The 23,786-nt window shown below is 57.8% G+C and overlaps 1 protein-coding gene across 12 annotated transcripts; it reads left to right on the top strand.

The window, feature by feature from the left end:
- The first annotated feature begins 205 nt into the window (after positions 1–205).
- Positions 206–23,683, top strand: KCNH6 (potassium voltage-gated channel subfamily H member 6). 12 transcript variants are annotated; one of them, XM_082373105.1, is made up of 13 exons: positions 206–375; positions 1,159–1,389; positions 6,448–6,609; positions 6,708–6,913; positions 10,090–10,515; positions 11,842–12,241; positions 12,992–13,191; positions 13,378–13,630; positions 16,576–16,769; positions 18,315–18,399; positions 18,989–19,157; positions 20,094–20,280; positions 20,601–23,683. In XM_082373105.1, exons 1-13 carry the CDS (start codon positions 300–302, stop codon positions 20,835–20,837), a joined length of 2,826 nt encoding a protein of 941 aa, XP_082229231.1. In that variant the 5' UTR covers positions 206–299; the 3' UTR covers positions 20,838–23,683. The 12 variants fall into 12 exon arrangements, 11 of the variants coding, with proteins under 11 accessions (XP_082229231.1, XP_082229227.1, XP_082229232.1 ...); XM_082373101.1 differs by having other exon boundaries at positions 12,992–13,630; XM_082373106.1 differs by lacking the exon at positions 16,576–16,769 and having other exon boundaries at positions 12,992–13,630; positions 18,319–18,399.
- The last annotated feature ends 103 nt before the right edge of the window (positions 23,684–23,786 follow it).

Raw genomic sequence — 23,786 nt, 5'->3', positions numbered from 1 at the left:
CCGCCCCTGCCCCGTTGAGTCCCGGAGAAGTTGCCCCCTCCCAGCTGCCGCCGCGCGGCTCCTTTCAGCACCGCGGCGCGGACAGCTCCCGGGCGGCAGCGGAGGGGAGGAGGCGCGGCGAGAGGCCGGCCGGGGAGGGCAGCAGAGGGTAGACGCAGGCGGGCGGGCGGGGCACGAAGCCCCGCGGCCCTCCCCGGGGGCGGCGCCCGCCCGGAGCCGGACGCTGCGGAGCCAGAGGACAGACGGAGACGCAGGGAGCCAGGGCGCTGGTGGCGCCAGGCAGAGGCCGCAGCCGAAAGATGCCGGTCCGCAGGGGCCACGTCGCGCCCCAAAACACTTACCTGGACACCATCATCCGCAAGTTCGAGGGCCAGAGTGAGTGTGTGCGTCGGGTGCGGGCATGATCTGGAGCGCTGGTTCGGTGGCCGGAGTGGCCGGAACCCTTTACTAACTTCATATAGAGCAGGGTGGGGGGTACCTGAGGCTGAACGCAAAACCCTTCCCTTTAATGTCCCCGAAACACCTTCTCCCCCAGGGAGCCCCCGCTTACCTCCAATGCCGCCCTCTCTCCTACAGCACGGTGGGCAGATCGCAGTGCTCCCCTCCACCCCTGAGCTGTTTTTTTTCCCCTTCCAAGCCCTGACCTCCCCTTCTATCACTGTACTGCTTCCCTCTTGAACCGCCCCCCCCCCAAATTCCTTCAGAGGTTTCCTTTTTGCTCTCCTTTTCACCTCCTAACCCTAGCCACTCTGGTTTTTCTAGGAGCTCACCCAGGCCTGGCCCCCGTCTGGTCACACCCCTTTCCCTGCCTCCAGGAAGCCTTGGGCCTCCCTCCCTCTTCACGACCCCATTCATTCCTGTGCTGGTCTTCCCACAATCCCCAGCCCTGACTCCCCTTCCCTCACTTCTCTAGTCACTCTCCTGCTTCCCCCTCCTGAGCACTCCCTCATTACTCCCAGGAGTCCCCTGACCTTCCCCCATGACTCTGGCCTCCTTGGTCTTCCCGCCCTCCCCAGACCTGACCTCCCCCTCCCCCATTCTGATCACCGCTCTGCTCCCCCATCCAGATCCCCCCTGACTGCTCCCAAGAGTCCCTATGATCTTTCCCTCTCTGCTGCTTGATCCTGGTTGCCATGGGCTTCCCACCTCCCACCCCAGGTCGTAAGTTCCTGATCGCCAATGCTCAGATGGAGAACTGCGCCATCATTTACTGCAACGATGGCTTCTGTGAACTCTTCGGCTACTCCCGAGTGGAAGTGATGCAGAGACCGTGCACCTGCGACTTCCTCACAGGCCCCAACACCCCACGCAGTGCCATGTCCCGCCTGGCACAGGCCCTGCTGGGGGCCGAGGAGTGCAAGGTGGACATCCTCTACTACCGCAAGGATGGTGAGGCGCCCTCAGGCCACAGGTTCTGCAAGGCAGGCTTGGCCCCTCTCTTGTCCAGGCAGAGTGGCCATGGGAAGGGCACTGACCCAGGGGGCCAAAGGGCCTGGATAAATCTTGTCTCCTCTCTGGGCCTCTGTTTCCTCATCTGTAGGGTGAAGTGATGGACACTGGATGAAATGCCTTCTGAGGTCCCTTTCAGAGGCCAGGGACCAGGCTGAGCCACCAACTGGTCCTGGCCCCATGCAGGGCCTCCCGCACCACCATCCCTCCCCCATGTCCCTGGTCTCCTGGCTGTCCACTCTGTCACTGTCAGCCCCAGCTGTCAGGCAGCTGGGATGGAAATTAACCTTTACTCATCTCCGTCTGCTCTGGGGATTAGTGGAGGAGTCACCCCCTCAAGGCCTCTGTGGCCAGGCAAGGCATGGGGCAGCTGGCTTGAAAAGAGTGCTGGGTCTGGCTCACCAAGCCCCAGCTCCTGGGGAGATAGGGTCTGGAGTTTGCCATGACCTGGAGGCTCATCCTGTTTGGGATGTTATTGCCAGCCCAAGCTTACTGCAAACAGCACCAAAGCACAGGGCAGGGGCTGAGGATGAAAAATTATGGAGCCCTTTAAGACCCTCCCCCCAGTGCTTCACTGGATCCGTGAGGGGAGGGAAGAGAGGAGTGGGAATTAGGATCCTTTGAAATCACCTGGATCAATGGCCCCCCCAGCCTGGTTCTGCATCAGAACTACCTGGAGCTTGTTTTCCAAAACACACCTTCCCTAGAGAGAGGCTGACTCAGATGTGTGGCGTGAGGACAAAGCAGGTGTACTTGTAAAAATCTCTCTGGCAGTTTGGATGTTTTGCCAAGTTTAGGAGCCACTGGCTTAGTTAAATCCCTTCATTTCATGGATGAAGAAACCAAGGCCCAAGAAAAAGAAGGGACTTGACCAAGATTCTACTGCTTGGGTCCAAACTGGGACTGGACCCCAAATCTCTGGATTCTTCCCTCAGAGATATCTGGTCTGAATAATCCCAAGAGGGGAGAAAGGAACCCAACAGCCTCTGTGTTTGGAGGCAGGACTTTGGGGGAAGGAAGCCCCAGAAGAGGGCCCTCCCTGGGGAAGAAGGCATGAGGATCACTGGAGTGCAGGTAAAGGGCAGGCACTGGGGCTGAGGGGTGCTGACAGCCGGGTAGCAGGGGCCTCGTGTGTGTGTGTGTGTGGAGCATGAGTGTAAGTGTGAACCTGAGCATGTGTGTGTGTGTTTAAGGGCTTCCGGGTGCTTCTTGGGCAGGTCCTGGCTGTACCTCTGGCTGTCCCCTGCTGCTGCCACCCACGTGAATGGGGCAGTGATTAGGGCACTAGGAAGAACCTGGCTTAGCTTGGCAGCGCTCACAGGGTTCATGAAGTCAGAATATTTTTAAAAGCTGTGACCTCACCTCCTCACATCATTGCAGAGAGGAGGTGACAGTCAAAGGAGTGAGAAGGGTCCCAGGGGAACAGGATGGGACAGAAGGAAATGAGAGGGGACAACAAGTCCTTCTCTGTCCCTCTCCTTGACCCCAGAGCTCTACCTGGGCCCCAGAGGGGTGAGGACTGGCCACAGACTCCTGGTGATGTCAAATCAGGGCTCTTAGGGTCTCCTCAGCACCCTGCATGTGCCTGGGCAGGGGGTAGAGGTCAAGGCCAAGCCTTGACCCTCAGATCAGGACTCAGGTCTTCAGAACCCTGCTGGGGTCCTCTAGCAATTAGAAGGGGCCCTAGATACCTAGTCTTGGAGGTTGTCCCTGGGTGAAAATGAAAAATTACCCACATACCTGGTGCCCCATAAATCCCAGTCTATTCCCACCCCCACCCTAAGCCCTTCCCTGTCCTATAGTCCAAGACCTTGACCACCTGGATCTGCCCAAAATTGGCCTGAAACCCAGAAAGGGGAACCTCCTGGGCTTCATTCCCCTAAGGGAAGGATGTAATGCTCAGATAACTTATGTTCATCTTATGGTCCACTCTGACTGCATGATTGTTTTTTATCATATTCACATACATCTTACAGTCCTGCCGGAGGGCACCCTGATGGTGATTTCTTCCCTCCTCAGGATACCTCTTCTCCCCCCTCTTCCACTGTCTCCAGGGAGGTGAGAAGGGAAGGGGTCCTGGACAGAATTCTAGCTGATTTATACTCCTCTTTTCCTCTAAAGGGGTAATCCACTGGCAGTTCTCCAAGTCAAAGTAGAAGGTCTATGTCCATATATCTCCACATTGTGCAGCTGTGTAAAGTTGGGCTCAAAGAGGCCAGGGCATTTGACAAAAATTACCCCATGAGACAGGGCTCAGAGACCCCTGAGAAACTGGCTCTGCCGCCATCTGCCTTCACTAGGACGAGTAAGAACCTAACAGCTGGAAGGCATGGGCATGGCCATAAGACTAGAACGAATGAAAGTCTGCAGGGAGGGATGGAGAGCACTCAGATCACCGCCCCCCGACCCGCGCCCCTACTGGGGACCTGCCAGAGGGGCCCATCCCTGCCTGCCTTGGCCAGATCCTCTTCTCTGATGACCCCACACCAGAGAGTCCCTCAATCCCCAAGCCTGGGGCTCCTCTGGTCCTCAGCTCCAGATCCGGAGGATAGGGCAAGGGCTGAGGTCTGAGGTCCCAGTGTTTCCCTTACACCCACCCATGAACGTCAGAAAGACCAAGTCGGGAGGCGGTATGGAGCAGCCGCCCTCTTAGTGGCAGCTTTTCTGGCACCAGCTCCTCCCTGAGGGTGGGTGGGGGTGTGTAAAGAGATGGGGGCAATAGACAGCAGGGAGGCTCACAGGGGAGGGGCGGGGACTCTAAGAAATTGAAGGAAGGGACACATCCAAGACACAGAGAAGAGCGGACAGCAGTGAGGTGTCCCAGGGGGCAGATGTGCCTGCTGCCCTTGGTCAGAGAGGTGACCGGGAGGAGTCCCTGGAAGGGAGAACGAGCACAGCCCGTGGCCCCCCGTCCAGGGAGGGGGCAAGGGTACAGGAACACTGCCACTCCTGGGCACAACCTAGGGTGACCACACTCACCCACTTCCGGTCACCCGGACACAGTTGCTCATGAGCAAGGACAGCTTAGGGATCAGGAAAAGAATGCTCTGAGCTCATCCAAATCCTCATAGCCTTCTGTCTCCACCACCCCACAGGCAGCAAGCATGAAGGTCAGGCATAGGGTGTCACGCATGGCCCCCTTCCAGCCCTCACTGCTCTGATGGGCTGGTCTTTGGTCCATTCCCAGCCTCAGTTTTCCAAAGATAGCATCAGTGGGTACAGACTGGGCCTTGGCAACCCCTAGCAACATAGAGCCTGGAGGCCCTGCCCTCTGCCCAGCTCTGCCCTCTCCCCGCCTGCTCCCAGGCCAGATTTCTGCAGTGCCAGAGAGAGTGAGGAGATAGTCTGGCCTTGGGGGCGGTGTCTCAGGTCACTGGCCAAGGAGGCTTCCTGGGTGGGTCCCAGTACCCACGCCTCGCCATGCCCCGGGCTGACAAGAGCAGCCTGGGAGGCAGGCCTACAGCACTGTGAGCCCAGGAGTGGGTCACAGAGGCAAGCGGGTAGCCTCTCCTCGGGGTGGATGTCTCCCATGGGACCCAATGCAGCAGCTGGCAGATGGCTGCCTGGTGCCTGGTGCCTGGTGCCTGGGAGTCCGGGAATCTGATCCTGCAGATTCCTGCTCCCAGGGAGGAAAGTGGGAGGGAGGATGGGGTGCAGCCGAGCTGCACTAATGGTGTGAGGAGGCACACCAGAGGGGCAGCTGGGGGAAGCGTGATTCTAGTGGAACCCAAAGTAGTAATACTCCTGTGAGCTAGCCTCCCACCCACTCGCATTTACACACGTTCTTCCATTCACTCAGTTAACAACACCTGGAACAGGTGCTGGCAGCTGGCAAATGAGACAGACACAAACCTGCCTTCTGATAGTCATCTCACCTGAGGCCCCTGCCCTTAGCATCCTGACCCTTGGGCCTGACACCCACCAACACTTTGAACTGAGGGACAAGGGATGACCGGGTACCATGGAGGGGGGCTCACGGGGCATCCAGCCAGCCCACAGACTGGACTCTGGGGTACAGGGCAGTTTTAGCTTGTTTTGTTCCACTCACCTATGGGAGGGGGAGTGAGACCCTGGAGCAGAGAAAGAGGAAGAGTGGGGTCAATGGCTGGGTCTGGGCTTCCTGGGAGAGCGGGGAGAGAGGCTGGAGGACCCGTCCTGCCCCCACCCTGCTATCTGTCTCCCTCTCCTTCTCCAGACCCCAGGCCACTGCCCTGCCTGCCCCGCCCCCCAACCCCAGTCCCAGCACCAGCACCTCTGCCTCAAGACCATGGGCCCCTTCCAGGCCTGGAGCAGCAGCCTGGCCTTCATTCCAGTGTCCTCGCCCCAAACAAGTCCCCTCCCCTCTCCAAACTGTTACGTACTGAGAGCCCAGGGCGCCCCGCTCCAGGGCCCCAGCCAGCCCCAGCAAGTCAGTTTCTCAGAACCCCAGGCTCGGCAGAACAGGGGTCCGTGTGTGCCCTCCAGGGATCCGCTGGGTGCCACCACGGAGCTTGAGGCCTCATGTGCCAACTGGCTCAGTGCCCAGCACTTAGTATGTTCTCAACAGTGAGTTCCTTCCAGCATCAGGGGAGCAGGACATCTTTGTGAGACGGGAATATGGGAGCTGAACCGAGGGCCAGCCAGAGCTACATGGGGGTAGAATGCCCAACCTCACCTCCCCACTTAATCCACCCCCATCTGCTCGGCTTTAATTACAGCAGAAGCGAACCTCAAGGTTAAGCCCTGAGCTGAGGGCCGAGTGCGGACTTGGGCCCGATGCTACATTATCTTCTAATGAGAAGCTTAGCTGCTCTCTCCACCTCTGCCCTGTGGGTGGGGCACCTGCTGGGCAGTGTCACCAACCCTCTGCCCAATAGCTCTGGTCACTCTGCAGGCCTCTTTACCCGCCACGGCTGCTCTTAACTTGACCTTAACCCAGCTTGCTCCCTGGCTTCCCCAGGCCAGGTTCCTGCTGGAGAGGACGCCTCCAGTGACACCCCCTCCCCGCGGTGTTTGCAGCCTCCAGCTTCCGCTGCCTCGTGGACGTGGTGCCCGTGAAGAATGAGGATGGGGCCGTCATCATGTTCATCCTCAACTTTGAGGACCTGGCCCAGCTCCTGGCCAAGCGAGGGAACCGCAGCCTGTCCCAGCGCCTGCTGTCCCAGAGCTTCCTGGGCTCCGGTGAGGCGGGGAGCAGGTGGCAGGGGAGGGGCGGGCAGCACCAGGTAGCGCAGTGGGTCCCCCAGCCCTGGCTGCTCTGACCCCAGCCCTGGTTTCAGAGGGCTCTCATGGCAGGCCGGGCGCGCAGGGACCTGGCACGGGCAGGGTCAAGTACAGGACCATCAGCCAGATCCCGCAGTTCACACTCAACTTCGTGGAATTCAACCTGGAGAAGCACCGCTCGGGCTCCACCACGGAGATTGAGATCATCGCACCCCACAAGGTGGTAGAGAGGACCCAGAACGTCACCGAGAAGGTCACCCAGGTGCGGCCTGCAGGGCAGGGTGGACGGGGCTCTGCTGGGCCTCGAGGGTCCCTTCTCAGGCCCTGGACTGGACTCCTCCGGGGCTGGGCTAGCAGAGGGAGCCGGCCTGCCCAGCCCCCTGCTGTCTGGTCTGAGCTCCAGGCCTCTTGTCCTGCTGGAGTCTGATTCTTTAGACCTAAAGACCTACCCCGAGGCCACCACCCTGATGCTCAGCTCCCAGAACCAGGGGAGGGTGGGGTCAGCAGAGCCCGTGACTAGTGCCATCCTAGGCCTGGAGGAGCTGGGAGGGGGGAACCTGCAGTCACCATGGGGGCCCACCCAAGGCTCTGCCAGTCCCAGAGAAGGAGAAGCAGAGAGAAGAGGTGTCAGGGCCATACTGAGAAGTGGATGGGGAAGCCCCAGCCCTGCTTCTGCCCCTTGCCTTTGAGGCGACGGCCAGCCCCCATGGCAGGATCCTTCTGCAATCCAGGCAGAGGGGAGGTGGCCCTGGCATCTTCAGGTCCCGTTGCCCAGGTCCCTGGGGATCAGGCCCAAAATGCCTCCCTCCCCACCACCCCACCTTGGCCAGGCCAAGGCAAACCTCCCTGGGTCCTCTGTTCCAGCTGACCCCAGTGTCCCTCCTCCTGGGGCCTGATGCCCCAGTCCCCAGCTGACCATCCAGAGGGAAATGCAGAGGGCCGTGCCCAAGGTTCTGGTTCCCTGCCACTAGCCCGCTCTGTGACCTTGAGCAAGAGGCCTTATGCCCTTAACTGGGCCCCAGGGCTCCCATCTGGAGGAATGAGTTGGACCGCACAGTCTCTGAGGACTCATATGAGTGTGCTGGCCCCACGAAGCACTGAGGGCTGCCTAGGCCAGAGATGGGCAAGGGGCTGCAGGGCGAGGTAGGCGCCTACTCCAGCTTCCCCTGGGACTTTGCTTCATAAGCAGATGGGAGCAGCTCTTTTTCCTCCCTGCCCCTTTCCACCTGAAGCACTGTCTGTGCCGGAGCAGATGAAGTAGAAACTCCTTGTGACCCAGCCCCTCACCAAGCACAGGAACCCTGGGAAAGGACCCCAGGTTGAGGGCTGGGCGCTTGGAGGTCAGGCAGGGTGGCCCAGTGGCCTGGGAGGCCCACCTAGCTGCACACCGCAGGGCCGTCAGGTTGGTGGTAGGGGCCATGGGGGCTGTTGGACTGGAGAGTTGCCCGTGAAGCCTGACAGAGCTGGCTGGGGCCCGTGGTCCCTGCCCGCACCCAACCTGTCCTGCCCCCTTCCCCCTGCCCCAGCCCCTCTTGGGTTTACTAACCCACTGCATGTGGGCCCTAAGGTGGGGAGGAGCCTGACAGAGCTCAGGCTGGCATGGCCCAGAGCACGGAAGTCACACCAACCTCAACCAGAACTCAAAGGGTCTAGAGGGCTGTGATCCCACACCTGAGTTCCTACATCCTGAGGGCCCACTGGGAAGGGCCTCGTGCTGGCCTCAGAGGCGATGGGAGACTATGGAGGTCTGTGGTGGGGGAGATGGCACCCCTGTCTGGAAGCCCTGAGGATGTACACTTCCTCGGACCCCATCCCCCCAAATTCTGACTGCCTCCCTCCCACTCCCCGTGCTCTGCTGTTTCATCCTGGCTGGTCTTGAGCAGCCAGGGGCGGAGGTGGCCATGACAGCCAGGCTTTCAGTGCTCGTTTGGCCCCTTTTAGTTGAGCCCCCGTGTGGACTAAGTGCGGGGCATATGAGACAGATGTGCGGGACAAGGGATCTGCAGCTCTAAGTCAGTAGCGGATAACTGTGTGGTCAGGGTGTTTACAAGGAGCAGGGAGAAAATTGAAAAAGATGGTTTGAGTCTGTGCAGGGTTAGAGGAAACTTCCTGGGGAGACAAAATAGGAGCCGAGGCCAAGGCTGAGCTGGAGGTCACCACAGGGTGGGGACACTGTGGCCCCTCCTAGGGCCTTGGATGGCAGATGGGGGACCATCTGGTTGGAACCAGCCCTTGGGTGGATCTTCCTTACTGTGATCCCATCTGCTAATGGACCTGGTTTGCAAGGTCAGAACCTTACATGGTAGATTTTCTTAAACCAGGACCACCGGCAGGGCCCTATCTAGTAGTGCTAGGCAGGGGGTGGGGCGTGGTCCATGAGACACCCCTCAGGCCCCATCCTTGTCGGGGCAGTGTCTGATATGGGTTGAGTGGGGAGGAGGAATTATCCTGTAGAGCGGCATGTGCCATTGAGATGCACCAGTTCATTTACTCACAACAGCCCCGTGGAGTTTGTTGTCCTTTGTCAACCCCTTCTGCCAGTGAGGGAACAGAGGCTCACAGAGGTTAAAAAACTTGCCCCAAGACAGACACACAGCAATGTCTGACCTGGGATCAGCCTGGGAGGTCTGGCTTCAAAACGCATGCCTTCCCGCTGCCCCAGCTGTTTGTTGTGTTGGGCAGCTGGGCAGAGCCTGGGTATGTTGGGCTGGGCCCTGGTGATCCTGTGTTGGCCATAGGCTCAGAGGCGGGGGTCAGAGGGGCAGAGCAGAAGGGCGTTTGGCTGAATGTAATGATCAAAACCCCCTCGGATGCGTGAAGTAGTCAAGGCTTCCGGCACACAGGACCTGTCAAGAGCTCAGATTAGCTACTCACCCCCAAATTTGGTTCTTTCCACGGAGGCTCTGAGGGTTGGCCCCAGGGAAGGCCCTCACTGGTCCAGGCTCCACAGGGCCCTCAGGAATGAAGAGGCTATTTTGGGGGTGACTTGTTCCCATCGGGAACCTGACCACTGGAAACTTCCCAAACCCGCCAGAGAGGGCTGATGCCCCGCCCCCCGCCCAAGCACCCTCTCAATCTGCCTGAGCCTGGCCCTCCCCTCTCCCCTCCCCCAGCACTGTCTCCACCCACTCCAGGCTGGCCTGTTTGGGGGGGAGTTTGTGAGCTTCAAACCTGGGGTCACTGTGGGACAGAGCTGCACCCCTCCTCTGGACCCACCCTCCTCTCTGCACTTCCAGCACACCTGTCCCCTTAAGAACTTGCCCTGTCATACGTGCCACACCCCATCTTTGTCTCGTCCCCTCTCCCCGGCACAGCCCCGATCGCCCACCCTCTCCCACATCTCCCTTCCTAGGCCTCACCCCTGCATCTCCACCCCTCCCAGACCCATCTCACCAGCGGTGGCCGCCCTGCTGACCACCCCATGGTCCCCACCCCCAGGTGCTGTCCCTGGGTGCGGACGTGCTGCCGGAGTACAAGCTGCAGGCACCGCGCATCCACCGCGGGACCCTCCTGCACTACAGCCCCTTCAAGGCCGTGTGGGACTGGCTCATCCTGCTGCTGGTCATCTACACGGCCATCTTCACGCCCTACTCGGCCGCCTTCCTGCTCGGCGACCAGGACGAGCCTCAGCGCGCGGACTGTGCCTACGCCTGCAGCCCGCTCACCACGGTGGACCTCGTCGTGGACATCATGTTCGTCGTGGACATCGTCATCAACTTCCGCACCACCTACGTCAACACCAACGACGAGGTGGTCAGCCACCCACGCCGCATCGCCGTCCACTACTTCAAGGGCTGGTTCCTCATCGACGTGGTGGCCGCCATCCCCTTCGACCTGCTCATCTTCCGTACTGGCTCTGATGAGGTGAGCAAACCCCGTTCAGGCCAGCCGCGGTGGCCGTCCCCTGTGCCCCAGCCCTGGGTGCAGAGAGTACCTGGCATTGGGCACCTTTGCCAAAGCAAGTGGTGGTGGAAAGGGGTGGGGGGCTCAGACATCTGTCATCTCCCAGCCCTGGAGAAGGAGCAGCTGAGCACCCCAGGCCTGGGTGCCCTCCCTGTGCTCCAGAATCCTGCCCCTCCTGGGACGGACACTCCTGTGCCCCAGCTCCTCGTGCTGACTTCTAAACCACACTTACCCTGGCGTTAGAAAAGGAATCCACAGGCTGTCCCTCGGTGCAGCCTGACCCCCTCCTAAGCCCCAGCCCCTCCACTATGCCCACTCTGCTTCTCATAGCTGATGCGAGGGCATTTTCACGCTCTTCTCGTAGCTTCCAGTCCCACTACGTCCTTTTGACTCACCTTCTTGGGATCAGCTTTCCACTCAAATCAGCTCTGCCTCTTGTGTTCCAGTCAAACCCCAGTCACCCAGCCTGTCCAGCACGGGGTGTCCATCGTGACTACCTGCTCCCATGATCACCCACTCCCAGCAAATCTATCCCAGGTCCTCTCTCCCACTTTCCGCCCACACTGCCCCTGCCTGCACACTAAGTGGCCTTCTTACCCACCTCTGCCCCAGCCCCACACCTGCCAGCCTCAGCCCCTGCACACAGAGGCCAGAGCGAGTTTCAAATCTCTTGCCTGACCCTGTCCCTTATCTGATCCAGTCTTCAGAACTTTCAGTGGCTCCCCAGTGGCTTGGAATAAAAGCCGAGCTCTTTGTGGGCCCTGCGGCCACAGCGGCAGCCCCCGCCCACCTTCCCGGCTCACTCCTCACTCCTCCACCATCTTCTACTCTGTGCTTCCAGCTGCAGCGTCACCCTTGGTTTTCCACGTGGACTGTGCCCTCTCACACCTCCACGCCTTTGCTCGTGCTGCCCCCTGTGCCTGGAGTGCCCTCTACCTCTCCCTCCTGTCTGCCTGGAGACCCAGCCTCCTCTCTCAAGGCTCAGCTCCTGTGTCACCTCCTCTAGGAAGCCTTCCCTGCCCTGCCGCTGCAGGCTTGACCTCCCCTTCCTCTGTGCTCCCCATAGACTTTTGTGCGAGCAAACATAAGGCTATTTTGAACTCTACACTGAGAGCTCCTAAGGCCCTGCACCGTGCCCCACTGCCAAGAGCCTGGCCCAAAGCAGGCTCTCCGTAAGCGTTTGTTGAATGACTATGTGACCATATTCGCAAGTGAATAAACGTGGTCTTAAGCACAGCCTTTCCAGGGCTGACCCCCAACTCCGTGGCCCCCTCCCTACCTCTCCAGACCACAACCCTGATCGGGCTGCTGAAGACGGCTCGGCTGCTGCGACTGGTGCGCGTGGCTCGCAAGCTGGACCGCTACTCTGAGTACGGGGCGGCCGTGCTCTTCCTGCTCATGTGCACCTTTGCGCTCATCGCACACTGGCTGGCCTGCATCTGGTATGCCATCGGCAACGTGGAGCGGCCCTACCTGGAGCCCAAGATCGGCTGGCTGGACAGCCTGGGCGCGCAGCTCGGCAAGCGCTACAACGGCAGCGACCCGGCCTCGGGCCCCTCGGTGCAGGACAAGTATGTCACGGCCCTGTACTTCACCTTCAGCAGCCTCACCAGCGTGGGCTTCGGCAACGTCTCACCCAACACCAACTCTGAAAAGGTCTTCTCCATCTGCGTCATGCTCATCGGCTGTGAGTGTCCCGGGCCTTACCCATAGAATCCCAGTTTCAGTTTTGTAATGAGATATAACAGAGTGGGTATGATAGGCAAAGCCTAAGTTTGCAGCACAATGAACTTTTGCATATGTGTACACCAACTATACACAGAATTTAACACCCATGTAGCCCTCGCTGTATAGCAGGGATCAGGACAAGCTACATCATTTTCAGGGCCCGGCACAGAATGAAAATGTGGAGCCCTTTGTTGAAAAAAAAATTATTAAGAATTTCAAGACGGTGACAGCAGAGCACTAAACCAGGCCCAGGGCCCTTCTTAGCACAGGTCCACGCCCATGAAGTATTTAGAGATGTTAAAGCCCAGAAAAACAAAAACAAGGGGAAAATGGGTGAAAACAAGAGACCAAGAGTTTTCCCTTTATTATATTTTTACAACTTGAAAGAGACAACAAATCTGAACTAAAAAAATTCATTGCCCTAGTTTCTTCTTCTCAGGAGTTTGGCCTCTGGGCCCAGGAAGCTGCCAAGAGGGAGGGCAGAGGGAGGAGGGCAGGAAGCCCAGGGGTCTTTGTCCCCCATATGCCCTGGCGCCGTCCTGGGCACTTGTGACTTTGCCCTGGACAGAGGGGTGCCTGGCTGGGGGATCCCAGGGAGAGGGAGGGAGTCCCGGAGCAGGCCCTGAGGTGTTGTGGCCTGGTGCAGATACTCAGGAGCTCACCACCCCCCCTCATCCCCCGGCCCCGTATCCCCCGCTCCCTGCCCCAGCCCTCATGTATGCCAGCATCTTCGGCAACGTGTCGGCCATCATCCAGCGCCTGTACTCGGGCACGGCGCGCTACCACACGCAGATGCTGCGAGTCAAGGAGTTCATCCGCTTCCACCAGATCCCCAACCCGCTGCGGCAGCGCCTCGAGGAGTACTTCCAGCACGCCTGGTCCTACACCAACGGCATCGACATGAACGCGGTGAGCCCCCGCCGCTCTGCCTGGGGCGGGGCGGGCGACCTAGCCCAAGTCCCAGCTCTGGCTAACTCCCCGAGCGAGGCCAAGGTCCCGCGGGCGCAGGGCGTCCCCAGAGCCCTCCCCACCCGTTCCCCCAGCCCCACCCCCGCCCCGGCCGCGCCCCGCTGCACGCGACCGCCCGTCTCGCAGGTGCTGAAGGGCTTCCCCGAGTGCCTGCAGGCCGACATTTGCCTGCACCTGCACCGCGCGCTGCTGCAGCACTGCCCGGCTTTCCACGGCGCCAGCAAGGGCTGCCTGCGCGCGCTCGCCGTCAAGTTCAAGACGACGCACGCGCCCCCCGGGGACACTCTGGTGCACCTCGGCGACGTGCTCTCCACGCTCTACTTCATCTCCCGCGGCTCCATCGAGATCCTGCGCGACGACGTAGTGGTGGCCATCCTCGGTGCGTCTGGCGGGGAGGGCTAGGCCGGCGTGTGGGGTGTCCTGCCTGGACCAGGCCATTCCCAATGATGACGGTGGCCCCTTCTGCTGACCTGCCATGTGCAGAGCGTGTGCCACGGGGGAGCTTTACACCCAGCTCACTCAAGCCTTAAAACTACCCTCTGCCACAGGCCCCATTTTCCTGACAGGGAAGTTGATGCTCAGAGACGTCTGGTGGGTGGACAAGCAGGGATTCCAGGGCTACGGGGCTGACTCGGAAGTCCAGGCAGCTCCTGACCTTCTCCCACCCTTGGGAAGCTCAGGGTGAGAGGGCGAGGGTTTGCCTCGGATGGAGGGGGGTCCCCAGTCTCGGGGCAGCTGCAGGGACAGCTGGACACTTTGGAGGAAGGATACGAGCATTGGACAGGGGACAGATTTGGGGCACACACAGCCCCTGCCACTTACGTTGGGCAGGTCACTGCAGCTGTCTCAGATGATTCTCATCTTCCTTGCCTTCCCGCTGACTTCAGCCCACCCCAAGTCCCTGCCCAGGCCGCCAGCCTCACCCTCCCCTGCTCGCCTTGGCCGGGCTCTACTCCAACCCCTCTACCCAGTCCTCTCCCTCTGGCCTGCCCTCGGCTGGTGTTCACCAGGTGTGGTGCCCACTCTCTTCTCCCATTACATCCTCACCTGGGCCAACTCCTTGCTCCCGTGATCTCAGCCTCACCTATGCCACAAGGACCCCCAGAACTGTGTCCCGGCCCCAATCTCTCCTTAGACTGGACTACTCCGTGTGTTCTTGGGCATGGCCACCCTTATATTCCATAGGCAGACCAAACAGCATATCTCCATCTGAAATCATCTGCCCTCAAAGGCAGCTCCGTCGGCATCCCCATCACTGTGAACCTTCCGTTGCCTGGGCCAGAGACCTGGGAGTCAACCAAGGAAGCACCCTCCTCCTTTCTGCCCCACCGCCACCATCCAGGCAGCCACCGAGCCCTGTCTGTTCCCCTCATTAATCTCTCTCTGTCCCATACCTGTCTACTTGTCCCTGCCTGGGTCCACCCCGCATTGTGTGCTTCCTGGGCAGGTGTCAGGAGCTCCTTTCCCGTGGCCCTGAATCTGGTCTACTGCCATACTCCATCTTCCACCTCCTGCCCGTGACCTGAAATTCACATCTGGCATACTCCTCTTTTGCTCAGAATCCTTCCATGGGTCCCATGACCCATGGGCCAAATGCAAACCCCTGTGCACGGCATGCATCAGCCCTCCCCGTTCTGGCCACCTTAAGCCCTGCCCGCCTCCCCCCTCGTAGTTCACGCTCCAGCCATACAAACGAGTTAGTTCTCTAAACCCGCCCATCTGTCACAGCTCTGTGCCTTTGCACGTGCTGCCACTCTGCTCAGAGCACCTATCTTGCACCCCTGCCTGGCAGACCCCAGCCATCCTTCAATGCTGAGCTCAAGCACGGGCTCCTCTATGAGCCCTTCCCTCAGTCTCAGCCAAGCTTAGAAGTGCCATCCATGTGGGAGAGACAATAATTATTATTAATAATTAAGAAGCCAGTCCAATTTAAGTTTTATTTAGAGACATGAACTCCTCTCATTTTGTCCTGAGTGGAAATGGACATTAGGTCATAATCCTTCATCTACTGGAAAACCATCACTTTATAATGTTGCCCAGATTTCCAGCTTCTTGGGTTTCATATGTGACCCTGGAGGGTCCCTTCCTTCTCCAAGTCTCAGTCCCCTCCTCTGTAAATGACCTTTTATCCGGTTCTCTTGGGGCACATGTCTTGGCCTTTGTCCATCATTGTGCAAGCAGTTAGCACCTCTTGTGTGGTATGGCCAGGCTGGGGGGCTGGACTTTCCTGTGGGGAGTGGCCATCCAAGTAATCATGGTCCCTGGCACCCTGGCCCTGGGCTTTCTGCCCCCAGCCCTGACTGTGCCGCACGGACCACATGCTGCTTCCTCCACCCCGTTGCCTTTTTCCAGTCCTCCTAGAGTCTCACTACACAGCCCCCACTTCACTTGCTCTGTAAGCCCCCCTCTTCCCTGCTCCCAACCACTCCTGGTGGAACGAGCCTCTCCCTCCCCTGTAGCCCCATTGCTCTTGGCTCTTCCCTGTTCTAAGGCTCTAGAGATCATTCTGTAATCTGCCTCTCTGGGATTTGGGGGGCTCCTTGTGCATGGGACAGCATCTTATTCATGTTTACATCCCGTGGCTAGCACAGTATCTGGCACCAGGAGGGCCCGATACCCTCACCACGTGCCCCTGTATCCAGCCCATGTCCACCCTGTGACATCCGTCCCTCCCAGTGCCTTGCATCCACCTGTCTGGTGCGTCTTGCTATTCGAGCCACTTCCTCAAGCATCACATCTGCTTCTCTGGACAGCCCAGGGGGGTAGACAAGGCAGATATGGTTATACCCATTTTAGAGATGAGGACACTGGGGTCCAGAGAGAGGAAGTGACTTCCCCAGGCTTCCTCTGCTGCGGCCATGCTGGTCACTTGGCCCCGCAAAGGGAGCGGGAACACGAAGAGAGAGAAGCCTCAGGCCCTTCCCTGGGGAGCTGGGTACTCCTGACCCTGGGTCCCGTCCTCTCTGCAGCACCGCGGCGGCCCGGAGAAGAAGAGATTGAGCAGGGAGACTCTAGGGTCCCTACTGCCCACTGTCCCCTGGGTGGGGGTGGTAGGGGCAGTTCCAAAGAAAGTGGGAAACAGGAGGGGGGAGGCTAATAGAGGAGGGTCCCGAGGGGCCTGGAGATAGCAAGGGGACCCACATGCTGGGGTGGGAGGGGTCTCTGCAGCACCCCTCAGCCAGCACATCCAACCTTGTTCCCAGGCCCCAGCCCAGAAGGATCCCTGAAGTGGGGTGAGGTCATGGTTAAGAGGTCCTCAGGGAGGCTCCTCAGAAGAGAGCCTGGAGCCAGGCCCTAGAAAGACCCCGCCCCTCTGGCTGGCAGGAAAGAATGACATCTTTGGGGAGCCCGTTAGCCTCCATGCCCGGCCGGGCAAGTCCAGTGCAGACGTACGGGCCCTGACCTACTGTGACCTGCACAAGATCCAGCGGGCAGACCTGCTGGAGGTGCTGGACATGTACCCCGCCTTCGCAGACAGCTTCTGGAGTAAGCTGGAAGTCACCTTCAACCTGCGGGATGTGAGTCCGGGCTGGATAGGCTGGGTGGGGGGTGGCCCTCGGCCAGCTGGTAATGAGCAATGGCCAGTCAGCCGGCTGAGAGCTTGGCCTGCCTGGCCTAAAGGGACCCATCTGGCCACTTCCCTTCCTTTCAACCCCTTCCTGCATCCTTTGCCGTAATTTCTTCTGTGCCTACCATGGCCAACATAATGCTAAGTATGAAGGTAGCTACCAATTATCGAGCACCAACTATGTGGTAAGCGCTGGGCTCCTCTTACATGATCTCATTTAGTCTTCTTGCAAGTGGTGTTATTATCCCCATTTTCCGGATGAGGAAACTGAGGGTCATAGCGGACAAACGACCAAAGCCACACAGCCATACAGTAAGGCATATAGTCAATGGCGCAGCCAAAATGGGACTCAAGTTTGTGCATCTCCATAGCCCGGGCTTTTCCCACCACATCCTACCAAGCTGCAAGGGGCGGGGGGGCGGCGGGGGCGGCAGTGTCTGCCATCCAAGAACTCACGGTGCCAGGTCCCAGGTGTATAAACAGTAATAGAGCAGTCTCTCAAGTTTATCACTCAGTGGAGGAGATTATAATAACTCAGGAAAAAGAAAGAGCTCCATAGTTAAATAACCAAGGAAGTCTCAAAGGTGTGCGGGGAGACCAAATATTTGTGGAGCTCAGGGTTGCCAAGGCGTGGGGCAGCCAGTACGGAGTGGAAGTGCCCGGAAGGGTCTGTATGGAGGAGCGGGTCTGGAACCAGCTAGTGGGAAGGCGGGGGCAGGCACACCTGGCAGGGGCAGCAGCAGCTGAGGCCCCGATGCTGAGCTCCCCACCCCCGGTGTCAGGAGGAGGGGTCCTGCTGGCCCAGCCCCACACCCAGCTTCTGGAGGTGGTGCTGAGGCAGGTTTACATGCTCTGGACAGTCCTCCCCACCCTGTGCCCTCTGCTGTCCTCCCCTTCCCCGGTCTGCCCCCTTCCCACCTGGTCTGTCTAGGGGACATCTTGTAAAGACCCTGCCTTGGGGGAGGGCCAGCAGCCAGGAGCCATCAGGTGGCCCAGGTGCTCAGTGGCTGGACTCCAGGGCAAGAGGGATGTGGTCCCCATGGCCTGGGACATCTGCATCCCCTGGGTACCCCCAAGTCTCATGGTGCCAGGAAGGTGGGCTGCCAGAGGCGCTGCTGAGGGCACCCACTGAACGGACTGGGACTTCCAGACCCCGTCTCCTCAGAGGAAATCGCCCCATTGGCCCACGCTGAAGGTGGGGACACCAGGGCGTTGGGGAGAAAGGGAGGAGAACAGTCCCCCTGTCTCCCTCGACCCCAACCTTGCTGCTCAAGGCGGCCTCTCGCGAGACTCTGTGGGGGTCTGCACGTCTCCAAGCCCCTGTTCGTCTCCTACCCACACACCCAGGAGAGGAGCTGCTGGGAGCACAGTCAGGGGGCCCAGCCACCCGTCACCACTTTCTCACCTAGTGGCCCCAGAGGGAGGGGGAGGGGAGGGCAAAGAGGCCCTGTCCTGGCTTTGGTCCCTGTTACTTGATGCTCTCGTTCTCCACAAGGCAGGCGGGGGTCTCCAGTCATCACCCCAACAGGCCCCAGGCAGCCAGGACCACCAAGGCTTCTTCCTCAGTGACAACCAATCAGGTGGGCAAGGCCAGCCCCCACCAGTGTCTGCCCTCCCCAGCCCGAAGCCCCTGCCCAGCCTCCTGCCCCTTCTCAGGTCCTCCCCAACCTGCCTCCCCTGGGAGAGGCCTCCCCAGTCCCTCAGTGAGTGGAGAGGGGCTCCCTCCCTAGGCTCAGTGCCGGAGGCCCTTGTACCCTTCCTCCCCCTGTGTCCTCAGAGCCTGAGTGAGGGCTGCCCTCAGGGGTAGATACCCGCCAGCCCCCTGGGGCTCCACATCAAGGCACCAAGGGCCCTGCTGGGCGGCAGCTCCCTGGACAGTGAGGCCAGGGCTGGACGTTCCCACCCAGCCAGCCACCCACCCCCGCCAGGCTGGGGCCCCAGCCCCCCTCCCAGGGCTACAGCCTTCTGGGTCCCAGAAGCCAGACCTCTGTGGGGGCAGGACCTCGTACTTCAGGGCACCCAGGTAAGGAGATCCACTCCTCCCACCCTGTGTTCCCATGGCAGGTAGGGGGAGGGGCCCGGGCTGTGCTCAAGAAGGTCAGGCCTGTGGAACCGGCTGAACCGAAGCTCAAGTTTCCCTTTCCCGCCCCCCCCCCCACCCTCGTGCAGGTGCAGCCCCTTCCCTGAGCATCTCAGATGCGTCTGGCCTCTGGCCTGAGTTGCTGCAGCAAGTGCCCCCCAGGCCAAGTCAGAGCCCCCCAAACCCTCAGGGAGACCCAGACTGCTGGCCTCGGGAGCTAGGCTCCAGGCTAGAGCAGCTCCAGGCCCAGATGAACAGGTGAGTGACCTGTGGGCCACGGATGGGGGCAGCCACAGAGGGCAGGCCCAGTGGCAGGCTAGGCACGGGTGCCCCCTCCTGGTGCCTCAGGGACATCGCTGGGTGCCCCATGGGTTTGAGAATGGCCAGTCCCATTTAGCTGCAGACCTCCCCATCCCTGTCACTAAGTGCAATTCCTTGGATGGCTTGTCCCAGCAAACCCTGGAGCATGCCAAGGAGGACTTCTGGGGAGAGGGGCATAACCTCATGCAGAAACAAATTCCGTGGGCCCTTGGAAAGGGGGTGTGGCCTGTGGGTGGCAGGGCTGTGGTGGCAGAGTGAGGGCTTAGGGGCACTATAGTCCTGGGTTCAAATTCTGGCTCTGCAACTTACCAGCAATACTGTGGACAAGTTACTTAACCACTCTGAGCCTCAGTTTGCCCTTTTGTGAAATGGGGATAACCAGAATACCCACGTCAAGCTTCATTATGAGGCCAGAGTATCTCTTTTACAGGCACCCTCTGGGAAACAGTGTTAAGGAGAGCTAAGCCTTAGGCTGGCTTCTTGTAGCCACGGGGGTGACTTCCCTGGTCACCAAGGCAGTGCATGCATGTTTGGGTTACCTTCACCTTTCCTAAGGTGTACCAAAACATCTACTTAAGTTCTTTCCATAGTACCATTCCGTCAAATAAAGTAATTTGGTTACCCACCCGCCCCGCCCCCACCAAAATAAACTTCATTATGAGGACTAAATGGTGTGTGCACCCTGCCTGATCACCGTTATTATCAGAGTCAGGGATGTGCTGAGGGGAATTTGGGCAGGGGCTGTGGATTATAGCAGGGAAATAGCAGGGACAGCATGCAGGCTACAAAATCGAGAGCTGCCCTCAGGACCTAAACTGCTTTTGCCAGCCCCAGCCCTGACCCTGACTCTGACCGTGGGGTTCTGCCTGGCAGGCTGGAATCACGCATGTCCTCAGACCTCAGCCGCATCCTGCAGCTCCTTCAGCAGCCCCCGCCCCAGGACCACACTGGCTACATTCTGGGAGCCCCTGCCTCCAATGACCTGGCCTTGTCTCCTGCAACCTCAGCGACTCAGAGTCCAGGAACTAGACTACCCCAGGGCGATCTGCCCCCTGCACAGGTAAGCAGCTGAGGGGATCCCCAGGGGCTTGCCTGGAGGCAGCTGCATGTCTTCCCCCACCCTTAACTTGGTCTCAATGGGCGTCCAGCCCAGGGCCTTTGTGGTCCGAGAGCAGCTATGACTTTTGCTGTCCTCCTTTATGGTCTGAGTCATGACAGGCAGCCTGGACAGGTGGTGACAGAGCCCAGATTGTGACCAGGGGCTCCACATCTGGGGCGAGGGCAGCAGGACACACCTCCTGCCAGTTCCCATCGCTGAAGTCAGGGTGGCCTGGGGAGGCTCCCCATACCACATGCCTCCCTCTTTCTTGCCCCTCCCAGGCCCCCAGTTACAGTGACCTGGACGAATGGAGGCCGAAGCTGGGGAACTCCTCCTCCAGGATGCTGGCCCCAGCCACAGAAATGGACAAAACTGCAACACTGTCCTCGGAACAGAAGCAGCCTGAGGGGCTCCTGTCACCCCTGGCCTCACCTCTGCATCCCCTGGAGGTACAGGGACTTGTCTGTGGTCCTCGCTTTCCCTCCCTCCCTGAACACCTCAGCTCTGTCCCCAAATAGCTGGAGTTCCAGAGACATGGCTCAGATCCTGGATTTGTGAGGAGCTAGAGCCACTGTACCCCAAAATAAGAGACACCAGGAAGGAACTGAAGGTGGGTGAGGTGACAGTTAAGGATTTGGGGGAGGCAGACAGCCTGTAAACTGAAAACCATTTACCTAGAGTAGCTACAAACTGCCAATCCAGGTGACCCAAGATGGCTTGGGCGAAGAGGCTCAGGACTTCTCCCAGCCTCCCCCAGGTCTCTATTTAGACAGCAGGCCTGGTGGAGGGTGGGTGAGCCTCAGGTGTAGAGGTAGCTTATGGGACAGAGGGCTCAGTGAAGAACAGAGACCTTTCTGATCTTCTGTGTGAGAGCCTTGCTCTGTGCCAAGTACGATCACCTCCCAGCTCAGAACTCTCCCCCACCACCCAGCCAGCCCCCGAGGTTGGTCAAGACCTCCCACTGAGAGCCTGTGAACCAGCTGGAGATGAAAGTGTCCTCTGTAGTGGACACATCAGGGCACAGAACTCCAGCCCTCAGCCACTCTACCCCCGACGGTTCTGTGATGACCTTTGGGACCCTAGTGGACAGTGGAGTGTCTCAGAGCTAATAAAGTCTGCACACTTCATGTTGGGCTGGGTGTGTAACTTACCTAGGGTCATCAGGTCCTTGATTGTGCTGTAACTGACAGCTGTGATCTTCTCCAAGTCCCTCTCCCAAGGAGCTGTGTGTTGGGGACCTGAAGGTGGATCCACCAGGTTCAGGAGTCCCCGGAGCAGGGGGCTTTTAGCCAGGCTGGGGTGAAGGGAAGCAGAGAGGCGCTGGCTTGGTGGCCATAGGGAATCATGACAACAGCCAACACTTCCATAGCGCTCACCCTGTGTTGGGGGACACCATGCTGACTGCTCTGCAGATATTAGTTCATCAACTCTTTACAACAACTATATGGGGTCAGTAGTATTATCCCGATTTTAAAGAAAGATGAGGGATCAGAAGCAGAGAGACACTAAGAAATTTACCCAAGCAAGAGGGGAACTTCTGGGGTGCTGGTACTCTTCTATTTCCTGATCTAAGTGCTGATTGCATGAATGTGTTTCAGGTTGTAAAAATATGTGCACTTCTATGTGTAAACTATACTTTGATTTAAAAAAAAAAGAATATTTCCCAAAAACATATCAAAAGGAGGACATAATTTCAACCCAGATGGTCTGGTTTGAGAACATGTGCAGTCAACTACTCCACTGAAATGGGCTGTTGTCCAAAAAAGTCACTGGTCCTGTCCTTTTGCAGTACTTCCTAAAAGAATTTTGAAAATGTATTTCCCCCTCACACATTTTTAGTTGACATCTGAAGTATTTCATGATAAGTTTAAATAGTCGAAGAGAACAGGACTTCCCTGGTGGCGCAGTGGTTAGGAATCGGCCTGCCAATGCAGGGGACATGGGTTCGAGCCCTGGTCCGGCAAAATCCCACATGCTGCGGAGCAACTAAGTGCGTGCGCCACAATTACTGAGCCTGTGCTCTAGAGCCTGCGAGCCACAACTACCGAGCCCGTGTGCCTAGAGTCCGTGCTCCGCAACAAGAGAAGCCACCGCAATGAGAAGCCCACACACCGCAACAAAGAGTAGCCCCCCGCTCGCTGCAACTAGAGACCCAACGCAGCCAAAAAAATGAATGAATAAATTTTTAAAATAAATAAATAAATAGTTGCAGAGGACATAATTTCCAGTGTGTTGTAAATATTGACACTTTATAAACTGTTGCATTCATATCAATCTATTTCAATCCAAATAGCAGTGATTCAGAAGCTGATATCATTCATTTTAAAAACAGGAGAGCAAGCTCTTCTTTAACATAGTTCCTTTTTCTCTGCTCATAATTCCACTCTATTCCATCCACAGTTTATCTGACATGTAATTTATTTCCATGCTTGAAAGTCTATTATTAATAACCTCATCATATCTGTTTGCAAAACACGCTCAGTGCAAATAGAGAAAGCCCGCACGCAGCAATGAAGACCCAATGCAGCCAAAAATAAATAAATACATTTATAAAAAATAATAAAAAAAGAAATTTTTAAAGTAATTGTAACCTTACTAAGGCTTTAAGGGTTACACTTATTAGTACTAGGTTTTTCAAAACAACATAAATATCTCTTTAAATTTTTATAGAAACTAAAATTTTATTGGATATACATCTTTTACAAGAGGGAATTTTCCTCTCAATTAGTTCATGTGTGTGGATGAATATTAATTTTTTATTAGAGTAAAACAGAAGCACAGAGAAAACTTGTTCACATAAGGAAGTAGATAGTACTATAAGGGGTTTGTTATATATAACAGTGTCACTCAATTCTTTGAATTCTGAGCTGTGTTAACAATCACATTTATCATTAAAAACTGTATTTATATATATATCTAACAATTCAATCCTCCTTTAGTTTTGTTGAAAGCAAATTATTGGAAACCATTTAAATTATAAAGAGATGTTACCTAGGTTCGGACCCTTCTCCATTTCAAACTCAAGACACAGATATAGTATTTAGGGCTAGATTAGCATTTGCCTTGGGACCCTCGGTGGGGAAAGGATGGAATGGGAACTAATAAAAAGTGAGAGCCACACTGGTCGGGCTGCTGCCTGCTGAAGACCAACCCTAGAATTCAGAGCATTTCTACAATGGCCAGGATAGCGCAGGAAAGCCTGACTGAAGCTGGCCTGGCCCTGAGTACATCGGCGTGTCCAACGGTGTGTTCGCCTTGGGGCGCTGGGAGAACAACATTCCGGCGTAACGGGGGCGTTGGCATGACGGGGAATTACGGTGGTTCCCGTTTGGCGCAGGCCAGGCAGCCAGGCCGCGGAGCTCAGTGCCGCGGAATGCAGCAGGCTCTCCGGTAAGGCAGAATTTTCTTTTTCACTCGACAGAGTGGAGAAGCCGTTGGAAATAGTAGCTGCAGTGGGGAAGTCAGAG

The sequence above is a fragment of the Balaenoptera borealis genome (genome assembly GCF_965194805.1).
Source record: "Balaenoptera borealis genome assembly, chromosome: 20".
In the NCBI taxonomy this organism is placed as follows: domain Eukaryota; kingdom Metazoa; phylum Chordata; class Mammalia; order Artiodactyla; family Balaenopteridae; genus Balaenoptera; species Balaenoptera borealis.
Note: the sequence above shows the minus strand (reverse complement) of the source record. Positions and strands in the feature narration are given on the sequence as shown.